The sequence below is a fragment of the Watersipora subatra genome, chromosome 7 (assembly GCF_963576615.1).
Source record: "Watersipora subatra chromosome 7, tzWatSuba1.1, whole genome shotgun sequence".
NCBI lineage: Eukaryota > Metazoa > Bryozoa > Gymnolaemata > Cheilostomatida > Watersiporidae > Watersipora > Watersipora subatra.
This window is the reverse complement of record NC_088714.1, coordinates 18,143,365-18,162,000: the sequence shown is the minus strand read 5'-3', so window position 1 is coordinate 18,162,000 and position 18,636 is coordinate 18,143,365. Positions and strand designations below refer to the sequence as shown.

General features: G+C 32.0%; 1 protein-coding gene across 1 annotated transcript; it reads right to left on the bottom strand.

Annotated features, from left to right (window-relative positions):
• Window positions 1-1,285: 1,285 nt before the first annotated feature.
• On the bottom strand, window positions 1,286-17,722 carry LOC137400500 (cytochrome P450 2C23-like). The gene is made up of 9 exons (XM_068086827.1): window positions 17,719-17,722; window positions 16,293-16,363; window positions 13,592-13,792; window positions 10,219-10,443; window positions 6,407-6,545; window positions 5,791-5,923; window positions 4,039-4,153; window positions 3,637-3,782; window positions 1,286-2,606 (listed from the first exon to the last, which is right to left on the bottom strand). The coding sequence occupies exons 1-9, from the start codon at window positions 17,720-17,722 to the stop codon at window positions 2,402-2,404; spliced, it is 1,239 nt and encodes a 412-aa protein (XP_067942928.1). The 3' UTR covers window positions 1,286-2,401.
• Between the last annotated feature and the right edge of the window lie 914 nt (window positions 17,723-18,636).

Below are 18,636 nucleotides of genomic sequence, written 5' to 3'. Positions count from 1 at the left end.
CCAATGAGAGCTGACTTACTGCCATGAAACATCCAAATTCCCTTACAGACTTTAAAAAAGTCAATGAGCGAACAAAAGAGTGCTCAAGTATCAAAAGAGGTAAGTTTTCACTAAGTTTAAGAATGTCACATCTCTCTGATGCTCTGATAAATGAAACCCACATAATTAACATCATAATGCACTATGAAAAGGTAAAAATTATCGTATTTATTTTAGAAGTCACATTTTTGCTACCAAATTATCGCCCAAAAATTCAGGTATGACTTACACATGACTAATATTTTTTGAGATATCTTTTTACAAATGCACAAATGAGCTATTGCATGAGACCCAGATATGTAAACATTACATAAAAAACATTAAAACATGTCTTTGTAAGGGGTTATAATGTTACATTACCCGTGATCAAAATGTGTCAGCAGCAAAAAGTTCGTTCGCAAAACTTGCTTGGTGTTGTCGCTTTTAAAGGGAAATGTTTATCTTATAATCTTGCCTTTAACGTAAAAGTTGTTTTTATGGAGAAATATTGAAGCAGAGCTAGAGAGTTTAATTATATCATTAGAGAAAAACCTGCTCAAGATTGGCATAACATAAAGTTTGCATGTCAGGCGTTAGTCACCGGAAATGTGTCAAGTACGGCAGTGAGGTTATCTGATTGCTATGTGATTGTTATGTGATTGCTATGTGATTGTTATGTAATTGTTATGTGATTGCTATGCGATTGCTATGTGATTGTTATCTGATTGCTATGTGATTGTTTTGTGATTGTTATATGGTTGTTATGTGATTGCTATGTGATTGTTATGTGATTACTTTATGATTGTTATGTGATTGTTATGTGATTTTTATATGATTGCTATGTGATTGTTATGTGATTAATATTTATTGTTAATGTTCCAGGACAGTGACAGTAGTAATGTTATCTGATTGCTATGTGATTGTTATGTGGTTGTTATGTGATTGTTATGTGATTGCTATGTGATTGTTATGTGATTGTTATGTTATTGTTAATGTTCCAGGACAGTGACAGTAGTAATGTTATCTGATTACTATGTGATTGTTATGTTATTGTTATGTGATTGTTATGTTATTGTTATGTGATTGTTATGTGATTGCTATGTGATTGTTATGTAATTTTTATGTGATTGTTATATGGTTGAGGACAGCAATAGTAGTAATGTTATCTGATTGCTATGTGGTTGAAATTAACAAAGAATGGTAAAAGATTTGTAGACTTTTTCATACCAAATATGGGTGTGCGGCTAATACACACAAGCATTATTTTATTATCCCATACCACACTTTTTCAATTCAATGATGTGTTAATCTTGGTTATACAAACTTCATAACCGAGATAAAATTTCTAATTGCTCGTAATTTTCACATAATGTATTTTTTAAACCTTGGCATCCGCTAGTAGCAAGGTCAAGCATGACCTTGTAGAATAACAAAAATCCTGCCTGGAATTAGATAGTACAAGCACAAATATGCTATCATGGTTAATTAGATATATTTAATTGTCGACCCCTTCACCTGTCAGCTCATAGAATTATGTTTTTTTCAGTAGCCAAATTCCACAGAGTATAAAATGCATACACAATGCATACAGATCTACCGTTACATATATACCAACGTTTAACATGATAAAATATATATTAACACTATATAATTATAGCTATATGTAGGACACATTATCAGTGTAAGATTTAACTGGCTTAAGCTGGTTATCTCTATGAGAATATGTTACTCTGATGTCAGGAGTATATCGAGTTTACATTTTTGTTAAGTGGCAAGGCGCACCTAAAGGATTAGCATGTTAAAGAGGAGCTTATACAACATTCTAGTGGATTTTATCAAAATGTATTGGTATTCTTCCATCATTCTTGATTGTTTTTAATGCTTGAGGGGATCTGACAGCCAGGATGCTTTAAGATTAAATTTAACCAAACTTGATCGCAGTTAAAATGCTCAGAAAAAAAGTGCTAAATGACATCACTAGTTGCTATTGCTGCTATTGCTGCTATAGAGCTCAAGTTGCAGCGCTATGCTTTCTGTTCTGTAGCTGCCTCTTTAAGACTATAAACATCATAATCGCCTTTTAGCTTGGTCTGAAAGTTTTAAATGCATTCAAGTTTTGTCGATTTAATCTTGGAACATTCTGGCAGTTAGACCATCGCAAACATCAAAAACAATCGATGATACAAAAATACTGAAATATTTGGATAAAATCTACAAAATTTTTTGTGCAAGTTCCTTTTTAAAATCAGTCTTCTTGCATGACCATTTAGTTACAATGGCTAAAAATTAATCCTAAAAGTATAGTTTGAGTGTGTAAATTCCTGGCAGCACAAAGTTTTTCTAGAGTCCATGGGAATTCCTAATGCCTCATATTGGGAAAAGTCTACTGACGCCTCAGGAGTCTCATGTGGTAGTTTGGCGGTAGGAATACAGTTGCCATTTTATACTTCCTTATATCAGAATCTGGTAGTTCGCCAAATACCTCCAGGTTGTACTTTTGTAAAAGGTTTGCAACAAAAAGAAATATTCTCGACTTGGCCAGCAGTTCACCAGTACACGATCTCCTTCCCATTCCAAAAGCAAAGAAGCTAAAATAATCAATAACAAGAAAGCTTTAGATGAGCTATGATATATAGGTGAGCAGCTCACTATAGGAGCAAAGATTATTACAGAAGTGTATATAATTACTAGTATTAAGCATGATTGATAACATTATTGATGAATTTACACAAATTTTGGCAGATTTTAACTGAAGGTATTAGTATTTTTTTATCATTTGCGGTTGTTTTTTAATGTTTAGGTGATGAGATTAAAATCGATAAAATTTGATTGTGATTAAAATGCTCAAAAGTAAACTATGTGCAAAATGAAGTCATCAGTTGTTTTGGCTATTGTGTTCAAGTTGAAGCTTTCTCTATTCTGTCGGTCTTTTGCAACTAGAGACATCATAATCACACTTTCAATTGATCTGAGGAATTTATTCGTGATCAAGGTTGGTTGGTTTTAATCTTGAAACATCCTGGCAGTCAGATCACCTCAAACATCAAAAGCAATCACAAATGATAGAAAAATACTGATACTTACTGATAAAATTTACGAAAAACTCTGTGTAAGCTCATCTTCAAAGCTTTTATAACTATTAAAATGATAAAGGAAAATCGGAAGATGTCATATTTTTCATCAAATTTAAATATTTTATTTGAGCTATAACAATGGTTGTTAGTACATTCTAGTAACAAGAACAGCAAAATAAGTAGCTCTGCATGCGTTTTTGTTAAAGCGTTCCTATGAAAGATCCACTCAAAGGATATTAAAAATACATAAATCATGCCACTGATTGTTGCCAATACGTTTATAGCAAACACATGCAAAACCTCAAGTCTACTTATTCCAGTAACAAGAAAAAGCAAAATAAGTAACCCTGCATGCATTCTTGTTAAAGCTTTTGTATAATAGATTCACTTTAAAAAGTATTAAAACACGTGAATCATGCAACTGATCTTTGCCAATGCATTTATAGCAAACACTTTTACGAAACCACAAACTTACAGCATTAAAAAACCTCAAGTCTACTCTTTGCTTTTTTACAGGTTGAGAGCTTGGCATACATTTACATACTTTTGTCGTAAGGGATGGTCTCGGTCTACAACCTGGCCATTCTTATCCAAAAACCTTTTAGGCTGAACTGTAAATGGGTCATCATAGACATCTGGGTTGTGAGCTAAATAGTATGAGTTCATGAGCACCATAGTGTCGGCAGGAATCTGTGACATATCCAAAGGCAGCAATATTGGTAAAGTTTTCATGAGCAATGGGAAATGAATTATTATTTTTTAAGTAAGGACAACATCTATGGTCAGTATTTCTGTATACTGTAAAATTAATTACTCAAAAAAATTTATCTCATGAAAGCACCGTGGCAATTTTTGTTAAAAATGAAAGACTCTGAGCAGGCTGGAAGTGCTACTGTATTCTTATAGTTCCTAGATAAAATAGTTTTTGTATAAAATTTTGTTTTACCTTAAATCCAGCAACTTCAGTATCTCTTACGGTCATATGTGGAAACAGAAAAGGCAACAGTGATAAATATCTGAAGTGCTCCATCATGTATGATTCTAGCTGAGGCAGTTTGTCTCTAAAAATGCAATGAGATATGTGAGAAGAGCAAGCTAGACTCAAGAACATTTTTCATAGAAGTTAAAATTGGTAGGCGCATTCAACTTTTCTACACTCCTTTGGTATACACACAACTCATAACATTTGACTCATAACTATTAGTTTTTTGGATTGTAATGTAAATGTTAGATTTCATAATAATTAATTCAATTTTATTTGTAACTACCATTTTTTTGGAAGCAAAGCTAATAAACCATTAACTGAGATAATTGGTAGCTTTAGAGAAAAAATTATAGCTAGCAGGTTTTCATGACAAGTTAACAGGTTTTATAATTTGACTAGTAGAATGTCCGGCATTGCATGTGTATTAAAAGATAGCTTATAAATAGTGGCAAGTGATGTAGTTGCCTGCCACTTGCCTTCAGTCTGGCACATTGCCCATGGCTAATTTGAGTAAGCTAGTATCACTATTGCAAAACTTACTAAAAAGAGCTGTGAAAGCAAGCTTTAGCGACGTTGCGTAACATAGAGTGCTATGCGTATTTTTGCCTAGATAGTGACTCATATCACTCGGTGCATACATCAATCATGTGTAGGTCAATGAGTTGACCTATTTCCTGAAGAACAGAAGTTCTGAGATCAAATCTTCAGTGATACAAAATTTTCATTTCAAGATTTTAATAGCTATAGCTGGACACTCTGAATCACAGCCATCGAAATTTACATGCGTAGACTAGCTGTGCTACCCGGCGTTGCCCGGTTAATAAAAAGTCTAGACAGAAATTGATTTGTATTTAACATATACCAAGATTTCCCATTTTAACTTTCAAACTACATATCATGAGAGAAGTGTTTTGTGTAGTTGAAATAAATTAAGAGAAAAATAACAACCACTGTAAAGGTTTTAAAACTTTGTCAAACCACTGTAACTTTCAAGATATTAGCCTGGCAAATTGCCAATGGAAGATTCCAGTATGCTGCTTAATAAATGCTAGGCTTCTAATGATGGTATTCCATGACGTTGCGTCAGCATTGCTGTCCACCTACAGTTATTCTAATAATAGCAATAGCAGGTCATACCAATAACAGACATACTTTGAGAAATATATATATATATATATTATATATATATATATATAGCTATACCCCTACTTTTAACACTTCACATGCTAACTCTAAACATGGTTGTTGGCAGGTTCATCTATTTTTAAATTATTGTTTTTAATATTTTGGGGAAGATTTTACTGAAGGCTCATTGGTTTGCAGCATGAAATCAAAATCTGAGCTAGTTCAAACTTGAAGGCACAACACAAAGAACAAAACTCAAGCGCCTGGCTTATGGTCAGCAACTCGGTGTTTAATTTTTATAAAATGATGCTGTCGATGAAAAGAAAAGGCCTTATCTTCCAAATCTAGTCATGCAGACTAGCCTTCACTCTGGCAGACACTCACATAACTAAAGTTTGATGAGTAAAACAAACTAGTCCAATTGGTTTTCATGAGCTGAGCTAGTACAGAAATTATGGAGCAGCTAATGATTACCCTTATGATGTCTATTAAGTTTTTAATACTTGACCAGACTTTAATACTTTTAATACTTAATAGCATTGACCCTTCTGTGAAATCAGAATTCCTTTTAAAGAACGGGTCACTTACTTGTCTTTCAGCGTGATGACTTGAGTTGGCTCAAACTGTTTATCAATTTCTTCCTGAAGGTCTTTTTGCAATCCTGGGATAGAGAGGATATCAAGGAATATTTGTGTTAAACTCCGACTGCTTGTTTCTATACCTGTATATAAAAAGACCAGTGCTTTTAAAATGTATTATTACACACTGAAGTTGGCAACTCAGAAAAAAAATTGTATATACCAAAGAGTAAGATTTACGTCAACTTAGTTTCGATAGCTTTTTTATCAAAAAAAATTAAAGCCTACTCTATTTATGGCGTTTATTATATTTCAATACATACTTAAATGTAATTATATCACATCATATCATCTCATATCATATTATATCATATCACATCAAATATCATTAAAATCTTAAAAATAAATCCTTTCTTAAAACTACATACATTCTGTTTTTTGTTGGAAAATGTAAAGCAAAGTTTGAAACAAACTTAATGTGTATTTATAGAAGCAATACAAATAAATATCAATATCGTAAATCGCTTTTTATCCTAGATAGATAATGTCTATAATTTTATGTAATAGCTTTATACAGGTATATAGGTATTTTGAGAACACAAAACATTGAAAACCCTAGGTTTCACCTGCATTTACAAAGCTAAGGAGCAATCCCTTCATTCCTTCGTCATCTAACACTGGTTTTCCATCTTTGTCAAAATCCTGCTGTTGCGCTTCTATGAAGTAGTCTAAGCAACCCCGTTTGTCACTTGGATCAAATGTTTTCTGAAAATTGAGATAAACATAACATTTACATACAGGTTAGTAACAAAAAACTCATCATTTATTAAAAAGGTTGTGCTAAAATCAAAATAAATTTTTAAAAATAGTTAGTAAAAAAGTTAGTAATAATTTTTTTTCATAAAATGGGATATGGTGTATTTTGAGTATCACCTAACCAACTTGCATTGCTGCCTAAGACTGAAGTGTGCTGGGCATTTTCTGCCATCACAACAATACATTCACTTATAAAAACAATGCTGATATTCCCTTGTACAACTTTGGTTAATTGCATATGAATTATATTACCTACAGTCAAGCCTTTATTTACATATGCTTTAAAACAGAAACAAACTCTAACAACGACGTAAAAATATTTGACTGTATACTTCTGGCTGGAGGAAGGTTGAAAAATGTTTAAGTTAGTGAAAGTAAAAGGACTACCGATTACAAATACTAGAAAGATGTATCAAAATAATGAATATTTAAAGATAATAAAGTAGTTTAAAATTTAGCTGATTTTAATTAGAGTAACTTCCATTGCAGATGTTTATCTCTATCTTTTTCTCCCAACTTGTGCATCACTAGTTTAAACTTCTATTGAACTCTCTCTTTGGTAAAGTTACTACATAAACTTGTTCTAGGTAAATGCTATTGGAGTAGCTAACTTTTTACTTTTCTTCTAATACTTTTGTTATCACAAGTTATTAAAACTTCCTTTAGGTTTTATTTGGTATTAAAATAAACTTTAAATATATTTTGTTATCAAAATATTTTGTCTACTATACAAAGTTTTGACATCAAATGCAAGTGTTAGCATTGGTTAGCATTTGCTGTGATTGTTTATATTGCAAAAAATATGATTCATAATATGGCAGAATGAGGTTTTATATATAGGAAAAAGTTAATATGCACGCCCGTAAAACATGTCATGAATTATATATTTTTGTAAAAAAATGCAGCCCCCTCTTTATTATGTCAAATAAACATTCATCTCTTGCTTCTGTACATAAATATGTCATTCAATTGATAATTGAGCAACAAGAAGCTTTTATATTGTTATATGCATAACAAACTATAATATCAGGGCTTCTTTAAATTATTGAAATCGAAAATTTGCGCGGAGTTGGAAAGTTCTGTTTCATTAAAACAATAAAAAATTTAACAAAAGCTACATGTAGTGTAATATGTTTTAATCATAATAGTTTAATAACTAATATTTCAAATGTATAAATGAAACAAAAAATAGTATTTTTGCTGTTTGCATTGCTATTATAATTGACATATAAGCATTATGTGTGGGAATTATACCCATGAAGCCGTATTAATGTCCCCAGGTTTAAACTTGTTTGTTTTCAGCAACTATTATTAGATAGAGATAGAAAATTAATACAATAGAAAAATAATTTTCTTCTCATCAGCTCAAAGATTTCCTTAAAAATAGTGAAATGAATTTGTCATTCTTTTGTTAAGAGTGTAAAATATGAAAGCCTCATATGTGTTGTTCATCTATTCAAGGTAGAGTAGATGAACAATCAGCAGATAGTGAAGTTAATTACCGTACAGGATGAAAATATTCGTTGGTTATAAAAAATCGCAATTTCGCGGACAGACAACTCGGCGAACTATAAAATTCCGTGAATAATTAGTTCTATTTTTAATCACAAGGGAGAATAACTACTGCATCAAATTAAAAACTAGCCGCTAGGCTGGTTTTTAATATAAATACTAAACGTAGTTGAGTTTCAAAACATTTTTTACAATCATTGCCTAGGCTTTGAGCTTACACCATTGCCAATGCATCACATTTCTTTACAAAATTATTCAAAGTTGTCGCAAGATATGCAAAATGGCGTCATCGCAAAAATAGCCACTAGGCAAAAATACTAAACGTAGCTGAGTTCCAAAACTTCTTTAAAATCATCGCTGGGCTTCGAGTTTTATTGCTATTGCGTCAAACTACAAAATTATTCAAGGTTTTCACAAGTTATTCGGCATGGCTTCGTCATCGCCAAAATCTATCCTAGTCTTTTTACATTGAAATCAACTCCATCAATCTCTAAGACCGAAGTTGAGGACGATCATGATTCTGATCTGGACATTATGGTATGTGTTTGTTTTGCAGTGCAGATATGTTTTTTCCATAATTAACTGCATTAGTTAATTTGTTTGTTTAAAAACCGATCGCTTTCATTAAATACTTCAGCTATTGTTTTTGTACTTTCTTAACACTTATTAATATTTTTTCTTTTTGTGTTTACTGCAGATTAAGAATGAAACAACCTACTCCGATTACGAAAACTAGAGACAAGTAGTAATATTCACCGTGGCAGAAATATTGGCAGAGAAGCAACCAGTCAACCTAAACCCCTTCATCGACAACGACTCCTTGATATCGCTGCAGCAAACATGATTAAATTATATATTTTATTTCATGTATAGATATATTATAATTTATTACAAACTTGAGTGTACAAATAAAATGTTTCAAAAACAAATACAATTTTACAAACGGTGAATGGAGTAAATATAAACAGTTTAGTCTATATGGCGGTTGTCTAGAGCAATAAAATTAAACTGATACTCTTGATAAGTGAATACTAGCGTGTAATGGTGCTCTCTGATTAGTTATTTTGGTAATAGCAGCTCTATATCGCTGTCACTGTCTTGGGTAGATGTTGAAGGCGATTCTCTCGCTACTACATAGCTGCTAAGGAAGTTATCATCAGAACTTTCCTCGTGGCTTACTATTGCAAAGTTCTGCCGGTTCATACCTGCCAACTCTCACGCTTTGGGCGTGAGACTCACGCAATCACCCCAAAGAAAAAATGGAAATGCGTGAGATTTTTGCTCCAATTTCCACAACTTTATATATACTATCATTGATACATCAATTGCCCCAAAACCAAATCTCACGCATTGCCCCACTTTTGGGTTGGCAGGTCTGTGCCGGTTGGCCAAAGATCTGTGCTCGTAAAGGCGTTTTTGTTCCTTTTTTTAAACAGATATATTCTCTTCGTAAGTAGCTGCGGTCACTTCTACCTCAATTTCCAGACCTCCCTGAATAATTGGTGATCTTTTAAGAATGACATATACCACCCTTGCAGTCACTGTGCTTGCGTGTAAGATGAAAAATCTCTCTCACACTAAAACAAATAATGAAGCGGTAAGGATGGAAAAAATAAATATTGCGTTATACCGAAGAACCAAAGTAAAATTCAACGATTTAGTAAATGGTTTTGAAAAAAACTCATTACTTACCACAAATTGTTGGTTCATCAAAGGCCTCCAAATCTATGAATATTCGTGAAAACCTTTGAACGCGGCAAAGAATTAATAGCTTAGCACGATCCACCCGTAGTTGTAAGCTAAATAGAAAACAAAACGCGCAATGCGCGTAGCCACGCATACGTAGTTAACTCGATTGCTAGACGTAATAGAGTTAACTTTTCCTAGAGAGTGGCTGTTTCAGCCGCGAATAAATTCATCCGCGAATATGCATGAAAAGACAATTTTTGCGAAATATAACTCCGCGAATAAATTCATCCTGTACGGTATTTTAGCCTAAAGGAAACCATTGAGTATCACAATAAGTGAAAATGATTGAAATAAAACAAAAATGAGAGAAGATTCTTGATTTATGAATTTTACTAAGCCTGCATACACTATAAATATGTACCTTGGCATGAGCTATTCTGGACCACACAAATTTGTCAGCTATTTTGCGAGCTCTTCTCAGCATTTTCTGGTTATCTGGAAGCACAAACTGGAATTTAAGGAGGAATGGAAGAACATCCAGAACAGCTCCTTTAGATAAAGGGTCTATTGCATCCAATATCAGTGTGCTCATATTCTTTAGGTCCTTGCAGATCTGGTCATCAAACGAGTATTTCTCTCCGAACATCTAAAATAGCTATTATAGTTAAATACTACATTTAAATTGCAAAGAAAGATTTCTACAGCATTGCTAATCTAATTGCTAACTATTTTGTTGTTGTTTTTGTTAGGACATTTACTAATTTTAGCTACATGTAAATAATTACCAGAATACCTGAGAGTAACTAAATTAAACCAAAACAAGCATTTGGTTTAATTTTATGAAAAATACTTGTTAGCTGGCCAATATTTTGTACCGATAAAGTAAATAAAAACCTTTGGCGACAAGTTAAGGTAAAATAAAATATGCCACAGCAATAGTTTCTAAATCTGCATATTGACTAATGCAGGGATGGCCAAATGATTTTGGTCATGACCCACTACAGCAAAGTCTGACAAATTAAAGATCCACAACGAGCTGAAAATGTCCATTTTTCTTTTTTGTTTTACATAAACATGCAATCATTTTTGGACATCTGAAAACAAAGTGTCAAACATGATTTTGAAAAACTTTGTTTTTGTACATAATTTGACTAAAAATCACTAAACGAATATGCTGTAATAAATATGTCTGATATCAGTAAGGAAAATGATGAATTTAAAAAAATTCTAAGAAAAGTTTACAACAATATTTTTTAAATCAAGTTTGAAACAAATGTTTCAAAAATATTGTTTGACAGCCAACTTGAAAGATCCACAAAAAAACTACAGAGATCCGGATACGAATCAAGATCCGCCATTTGGCCATAGCTGGACTAATGACTAAATAAACCTACCATAAAGCTTTGCGTTACTTTAAAAGATTTTTTATTTCTCAGTTTTCCAGTATTTCAATGTTTAACTTTTTTACAATTAACATGTCTGGCGTTAGAAGATTCACACTTTATAATCATATAGAGATGAATTGAAAAAAACAACAGGTTTCATATTTCTAGTGAAGCTAAAATGCTTGGCTTTTTGAATTTGCCGCTTTTACGTGCTGCACACTTGTTTTCTATAAAGTTTATATGCAATTTTGAGCCCGAATGCAATTCTATGAATCTTAAATATTATAATTAAAATAAATTTTTAAACTTTGCAAGTTTGACAGTCAGCCATGCAGTTACAGTAGCAATTACCCTACAAAAGACAATATTTAGTAGATTTAAAGATTCATGACTTTGCAGGCAGTCAATTTCGTAAATGGTTAATTTTGCAAACAGAGTTGTTGGCTTTTCTTTTTAAAAAAGAAAGACTAATTACTATCTTAAATTAAAAATTAGTTGCCTGGTATAGTCAATGAACATAGCTGAGTTCCAAACTCATTTGTAATCATTGCTGGGGTTTAGGGTTGCACCCATTGCCAACGCATCACATTTTTTACAAAGTTGTTCAAAGTTGTCACAATTTGTTTTCAAATTCAGCATGGTGTTGAATTACTCAAAAGTCACTGTTGCGGTTTTTCACTGTGAGACCCCCTCGAACAACTTCCAATACTAAAGTTGATGGCAATGAAAATGAGGGTTTTGATTCAAACATTATGGTATGCATATGATTTGCTTTGCAGATATATTGTAAAAGAATTTGCTGGCCTTTACTTGGCACGATCTAGACTATTACATGCAGAAGAAAAAATAAGTAAGGGTTTCATGCGCTTTTATTTAGGAAAAATTTCCTTAGTCGAAGAGCTTACGACTACAGAGATATGCTCTGCCTAACTAAATGACCACCCTCCTTTATATACAACAAATTCACCAGTTCCGGCTAATGGAACCGATTAAGAAAACTGTATAACAATCGTAATAAATAGAACCGCTAATGCGTTGGCATGGTTATAATACAGCGATAAACGAAGGCATTATAGCGATAAAGTATAACGAACAAATTAACAATGATATAATAAAAATAACAACACAGCATGTAAGATATGTACATATTAAAATATTTACAAGAATTACAAAGTCATGGCCCAGCATCCACCACACACTCTCTTCCATTAGAGACTATGTCTAATTACCTATATTTAGATCCCAAAATATTTCTGAACAGGGCATCGTAACGCGTAGATGCAGTGCTAAAATAATTAGCATGCACATTGGGTATGCGGTATATGAAAACGTAATGGATCAATATGTCATTCTAGCTCAGTGGTAGAGCATCCAGATAAGAAACTTGTTGATGCATTTGCTGTGAGTTCAAATCCATCAGAACACGGAATTTTAATATCAAGGATTTAATAGCTATAGCCTGAATGCAGACAGACAGATCCACTGACAGACTTTGAGAAATACATACATGTATATAAATGAAATAAAAAATTCAAATGGAAAGTTAAGCACTTGCTATAGGCATGTGAAGGTTTGCAATTTACTGCTATCTGGATTCAGGAATTAATTGTGTGTAAGTGTTCATTCGCAAATAAAATAGTTTGCGAAAATGCACAGCAAGACAACTTTTGTGAAATATATAACTGTAAAAAAAAGGATGTCTAGGGTAATTTGGTTTACCATTGACCTCTGCTACAGCTTGTGTGCAAGACTATGAGTAGAACAATAACCATTACTAGCAGGGAGCCTGGTGATTTTTTCATTCTCAATTAGAAAGCCTGCAGGTGGTCGTTGAAAAGGCTGGTTTTCCGGAACCAGACAGAACTTTGAAACTAAATGACTTTAGTGACTTGCTGTAAAGCGCGGAGCAAACAAAATGTAAAATTTGGACAAAATTGGCCAAAATATTTAGAAATACATAGTGTTTACCTAGACTAACAGACACACTCGCTGACAAATTGGTATTTAACATGGAAGATTGTGAAATGCATTCACCATAGCACGTTTTATGTTTTTAAAGCTTTTTGCTTTTTTTAGTATTGTCAGTAGTGACTAACAAACTTTATGTACTCAGACTGATTTATGAAAGGACTTAAAAACTAGCGTAAAAATAAATTAATAATAGACAGAGATTTTAAAAAAACACTTTTAAATGATTGCAATGATGCCAAGTTTACAAAAACTGTCAAAAAATAATTAACCAATTGGCCAACTCACCAGTAAAATTGTTTGGTTAAAACATATACTGATGAAATCATCTTTTTAAAATAAGTTGTTATCTTGCCAGCGAAGACATTCTTGGTGTGTAAAAACAAAATCTAAAATGAACTTGCAGAATTTAAGAGCTTTTAAAGCTTTTCTTTAACTCACTAGTGAGGCAATGACACAGCAAGCAAGCCCGCTAGTTAGATCTTTACAGCTGACTGGCTGACCATTTTTCTGATCGAGTGTATCGATTATATCTAAAATAGTTTCCTGCATGACACTTTCAAGATGGGCCACTCCTGGTCCATAGGCTTTCAGCGCTTTGGTGAAGATGCGCCGATGGGCTACTTGCTCATCTGTGACATTCTGTAAAAAGAAGTATTTTAAGGTTTTATTAGCATCTACAATAAACTGAAACCCTTTAGTTGGGAAACTAAAATTCTCATTTACGACATTATTATTCACTGTAAATTTTGTCAATAGTCATAAATTATATATTAAGTTAATCCTCGTTTTGTCTTGATTTAAAATACATGTCCACAAACCAAACAGCTAGCAAATTAGGCTTTTGAATAATTATGTAGGCTAAATTCTGAACATTTCATATTTTTACTGGTTTAACATAACAATCTGTAGCAATATGTTTGTTTCCCGCGATATGCAATACATAATATACTCAGAAATCTGTAGCCAAAAGCCTAGCAAGCCTATGAGACTAGATTTTTACAACCAAAAATTTATATTTATTTCAAAAACCAAAACTAAATTTGAAAATAAATAAATTTGAAATAAATTTATATTTATTTCAAATTTCAAAAACAAGAAATCAGCTCATGAAATCTGCTGATATGTAACTCAATCATTTTTATTACATTGGTTCGAGAAACTGCATCTAATGCGATTTGAATACGTCTACACATTATTTGATTGGATATTCTGAATCTTGATAATATTTTAAATCTAGTGGTATATATATTGTTTGTTTACTAATAACAATAATAAAAACAACAAAATATAAATGACTTTGAGAAATTTGTTCAAAGAACGAAGGTGGTCCAGTTTATTTATCATTAATTTAATCTGGTCTTCAACAAACCAATGAACTGTAGTACTAAGCAAAAATACCCAGTCAACTACCTCTGTCTGTTATTTCATTTATTTAGCAGCTATATTAACTTATCAACTGTTTAGATCCTTGAGAACCTAAAAGTAAATTTCCTCATTTATTGCTCAGTACTTAGAATTAGGCTACTCAACTATGAGGTGAGAATCTATTAAAGTTTTTATCTCCTTTCCAAATATCTTTGAATTTTTTGTAAAAAAATGATTGTACCTCTACTTTTTTGCTTTTAAGGAACAAGTTGTTTACTTTGAAATGGAAAATTTTTTGCTATCTCAAGATATAGAATGGGCAAGGCAGCATTCATGTAGGCAGGTTCTGATTATGTTTGTAGTAAATCGCTAAATTGGGTGCAGTTATTGGACATTTTGTAAAAACAGCAACGAGTTATGTATTGGTTGATTTTATCAACTTTATTATAAAATTATTTTCTTAATTTTCTAAAATGAATTTATAAAAGATTACTCAGAAATATAAATGTGATAAAAATTTTCTTTAATAATAAATTTTCCGTGAACTTATTTTTTGTAAAAAGAGAGGTTGTGTGTTTGCTTTTCATTCACTACTTATATAAGTACAATTCTAATAGATTTATATTAATCAAAGTTTGTTGATTATGATAAATAAAATAATTGTAAACCAATTTATACATTAGCTCAGCAAAATATGACACATGTTAAACATACTTTACCAATTATGTTGAAACAAATTGTTTTTGATTGTTACGATGGTTTGACAGCTAAAATCACTTGCTACTTCTATTGTTTTATTAGAATGCCATCAGCAAATTGCCCTGCTGTTAAAAAGACTAAAAAACTGTATTAATAAATGTAGTAAACATCTTAGAACAGTCTAAAAAAACCTATCAAGGTATTAATTTATGTGCTAGCTAACAGGTAAATGCTTTTGCCCTTAATTTGGCTTTTTGCCAAAAAATTAGAAATAATGTTTTTAGCTTGTTGCAGCATTAGTTTAGTTGCCAAGCTAACATCCATGAGAAAATATATTGTAAACCTACTTTGTTTTTTTATAATTTTGTAGCAGCAAGTCAAATACCGTTTCTAATTGTATGAGAAACTTAATATCTGATACTACAAGCACCAACTGAATTTTAATTTTCATCATGAAAACGGTTCTATTATTTATGATTGTCTAATAATTTTTAAAGCGCGTCAAGCAAACTATTCGTGTAGAAAATTTAAACTTTAGAAATCATATAGCTATTGTTTATTTTCAATTTAAGTAAAGAACCAGAATATAACAAATCAAAGAATATGACAATAAATTTAAAACAGTAACTAACTCATCTCAATCTAAAATGGAAAAATAGTCCCAAATATGTTTACTGTTTTCAGGTCCGTGCTTTCCGTCCTTTGTTTAATGCTTGACATGTGCAGTTGTATCAGCACACACAGTAAGATATGTGTTATAATACTTCAAGACGCCTTCACTTTCAGCTAATAGGCCTACATGTATTCTAAGCGTTTCTTACCATACAATGGTTTATCATTTTACACCTTGTTTTATAAAGTGATGAGGTGTGGTGATAAGGTGGTGTGGCATTAATTGAATGCTAAAGCTAGTCATTTGCTAGCATCTCTCCGAAGGTAAATAGAGTTTATTGCGACTTTTACATTGTCTGAATAAAAATCGATCAAATAGCACACACTGCTGAAAACCATCTGTTTTGCCTTAAAACACATGGCCAAATAAAGCCTGAATTTTAAAATCATGCTTGTAACTTACCATGAATACAAAGTTTTTTGTTGCTATCATCTTCTGTCGAGCGGATTTCTTACGACCTTGAAAATCGGTACCTAAAAACCATATGTCACATTTAGCATGCAGTCATAGCAATAGGGTTAATGCAAAGACTCAAGAAAAGCCTGAATGCGTAGAAATTGCCTCACTATAAAACAAAGCCTATCATACTTGCTGCACATTCAAAGTCTAGCAGCTTGAAAGTCAAGATTTTCATTGTTCCTATAATTTTTTTGCTGATATTATATCATACAGGCTATTAAAGTTTCACAAGTTTCGCATAAACCAGAATCAATTGTTTATTAAACTATGATAGTTAATAAACCAAATGTGTTTTTAATTTTACACACACATTTATATGTTGCAGTTCCACTCATTACTATTTTCTGCAAAGTTCATCAAGTTTTTTTTTCAATAATAAGGCAGTGGATTACCCTGTGATTGTGCCGTTGTTGATACAGGTAAATGTTTGCTATTTGTCTCTAATAGAACCCTGACACTCTTGTGTGCCATGAAGGATTCTCAGGTGTGCCAATAAAGGGCAAAGGTTAAATATCTGCATGAGTATTCTGAACACCATAAGGAGGTCAATTAGTTTAGGTGTTGATGGGCTAAAATTTCCAATGCCCATTTTTTATTCTGCTTATAGTTTTCTGATAGTATGGCATCACATAGGCTTTTAGACTTTGGTAAATTTTGCATAAAAAAGATGTAATTCCTCTTTAAAATATGATGTGTAGTTGAGCAGATGAGTTTTCAATTTTACAAATAGAGTATATGTGTGACATTGCAGTATATGTGCAACATATACAGTACATTGTATATGTTGCACATATTAAAAATATGTGCAACATATAGGCCTACAATGCCCAGGTATTAAAAATCAGCTTATAAGCAATGATAAGTAATGAGAGTTGCCTGCCACTTGCTATTAGCCAGGCACAGTGCCAATAGACAATTTTCTCCATGACTTTATGCAATCAGCCTGCAAAGCCATTGAGTATTTGCTACCATATAGCGACATATAGTGGCTAGCAAAGTGAATAAGTAAATAGACCTTAAAAATTGATGCCTGGAATATATCAACATTAACAATGCGAACTTTTGAACGCACATCAGTGGTTTTTTAGCTTGTGCCAAGTTTAATGACATCTAGAAAAATGTTGGCACAATTCTTTTTAACCTTGACAGCTATTATAAATTTTTGCATGTCATATACCTGTCTGTTTGTTGATATTTTAATATTCAGTTACATTTTGCAAAAAGCAGCAAAAACAGTAATTTTTAAACTATGTCTGTCTTACAATGACTTGTTTGACTCTTGTTTCAAACAGAATACTTTAGAATTGAGAATCATTTTGCCCTTGTAAACATAGGGCCTTTTTTCACTGCTAATATGTTTTCTGAGTACCCATGCTTAATGGCATGTTATAGCTTCTATATTATGTACAAAACTTTTGGAAACTCTTAACAGTGCTATTAATAGTAGTAGTAGTAGTAGTAGTAGTAGTAGTAGTAGTAGTAGTAGTAGTAGTACTGTAGTATTTACTATGTAATACTCTTGCCAGTCTGCATGCATTCAGAGCTCAAAAGGTTCCACTGTGATACCTCGCATATTGTACTGCAATTTTGTTGCAAAAAATATACTTTGGTGATTTGTATTAAGTAAAAAATCGTGTGGCCTAAGAGCAGCTATGAAATTTAAAAAAATGTTATTGAATACTCAAAGTATTTCTGAGACTATCACTATTTAATAAAATGAAAGAATCAACTTATTTAGTTGATAAAATGTTTTTTTTGTTCAGTTTTCTAAGAAGACTGGCGCTATATTTAAAAGTCTTTCAAAAGTGATTGTTTTTCAGAATTAAAATTGAGGTAGCAAGCAATGTGATTATTTAACTCATCACATATCACAGCAAGTAGATGCTATCAGATAAAGCTTCTGTTTTGTTTTTTATATGAAAACTATTTGTGGTATTGTGTTTACATAGCTTTATGCAAGACTGTTCAGTAATTTTGATCAACTAGGATAGGTTTTATAATTTGAACAAGTTTTCCTAAGTGCACAGAATTTACACTAATAAACATAAAATGAAGACATGAACTTATTAAACTGTTTGTTCATTAAAAATTGTTTTAACATTTCTATTGATTTTTTATCCAAGTACACATGCATATAAAAACACAACTCTCTGTAACTTTTAGACCTCATAAAAACATCTACCATAAAAGTAAAATGAATTTAAAGTAGAGAGCAACTAACCAAAGGGATCAGCAATTAATTAACCAATTTCTAAGTAGGCCTACAGATTTATCAAATCGTGATTGA

What these genes read in the sequence shown, in the direction of transcription:
- LOC137400500 (XM_068086827.1), bottom strand. An exon ending in GCTGTGTCATTGCCTCACTA is followed by an intron (nt 10,444 to 13,591) that starts GTGAGTTAAAGA and finishes TAGCTATTTTAG; the next exon opens with ATGTTCGGAGAGAAATACTC. An exon ending in GACCATCCCTTACGACAAAA is followed by an intron (nt 2,607 to 3,636) that starts GTATGTAAATGT and finishes TGATTATTTTAG; the next exon opens with CTTCTTTGCTTTTGGAATGG.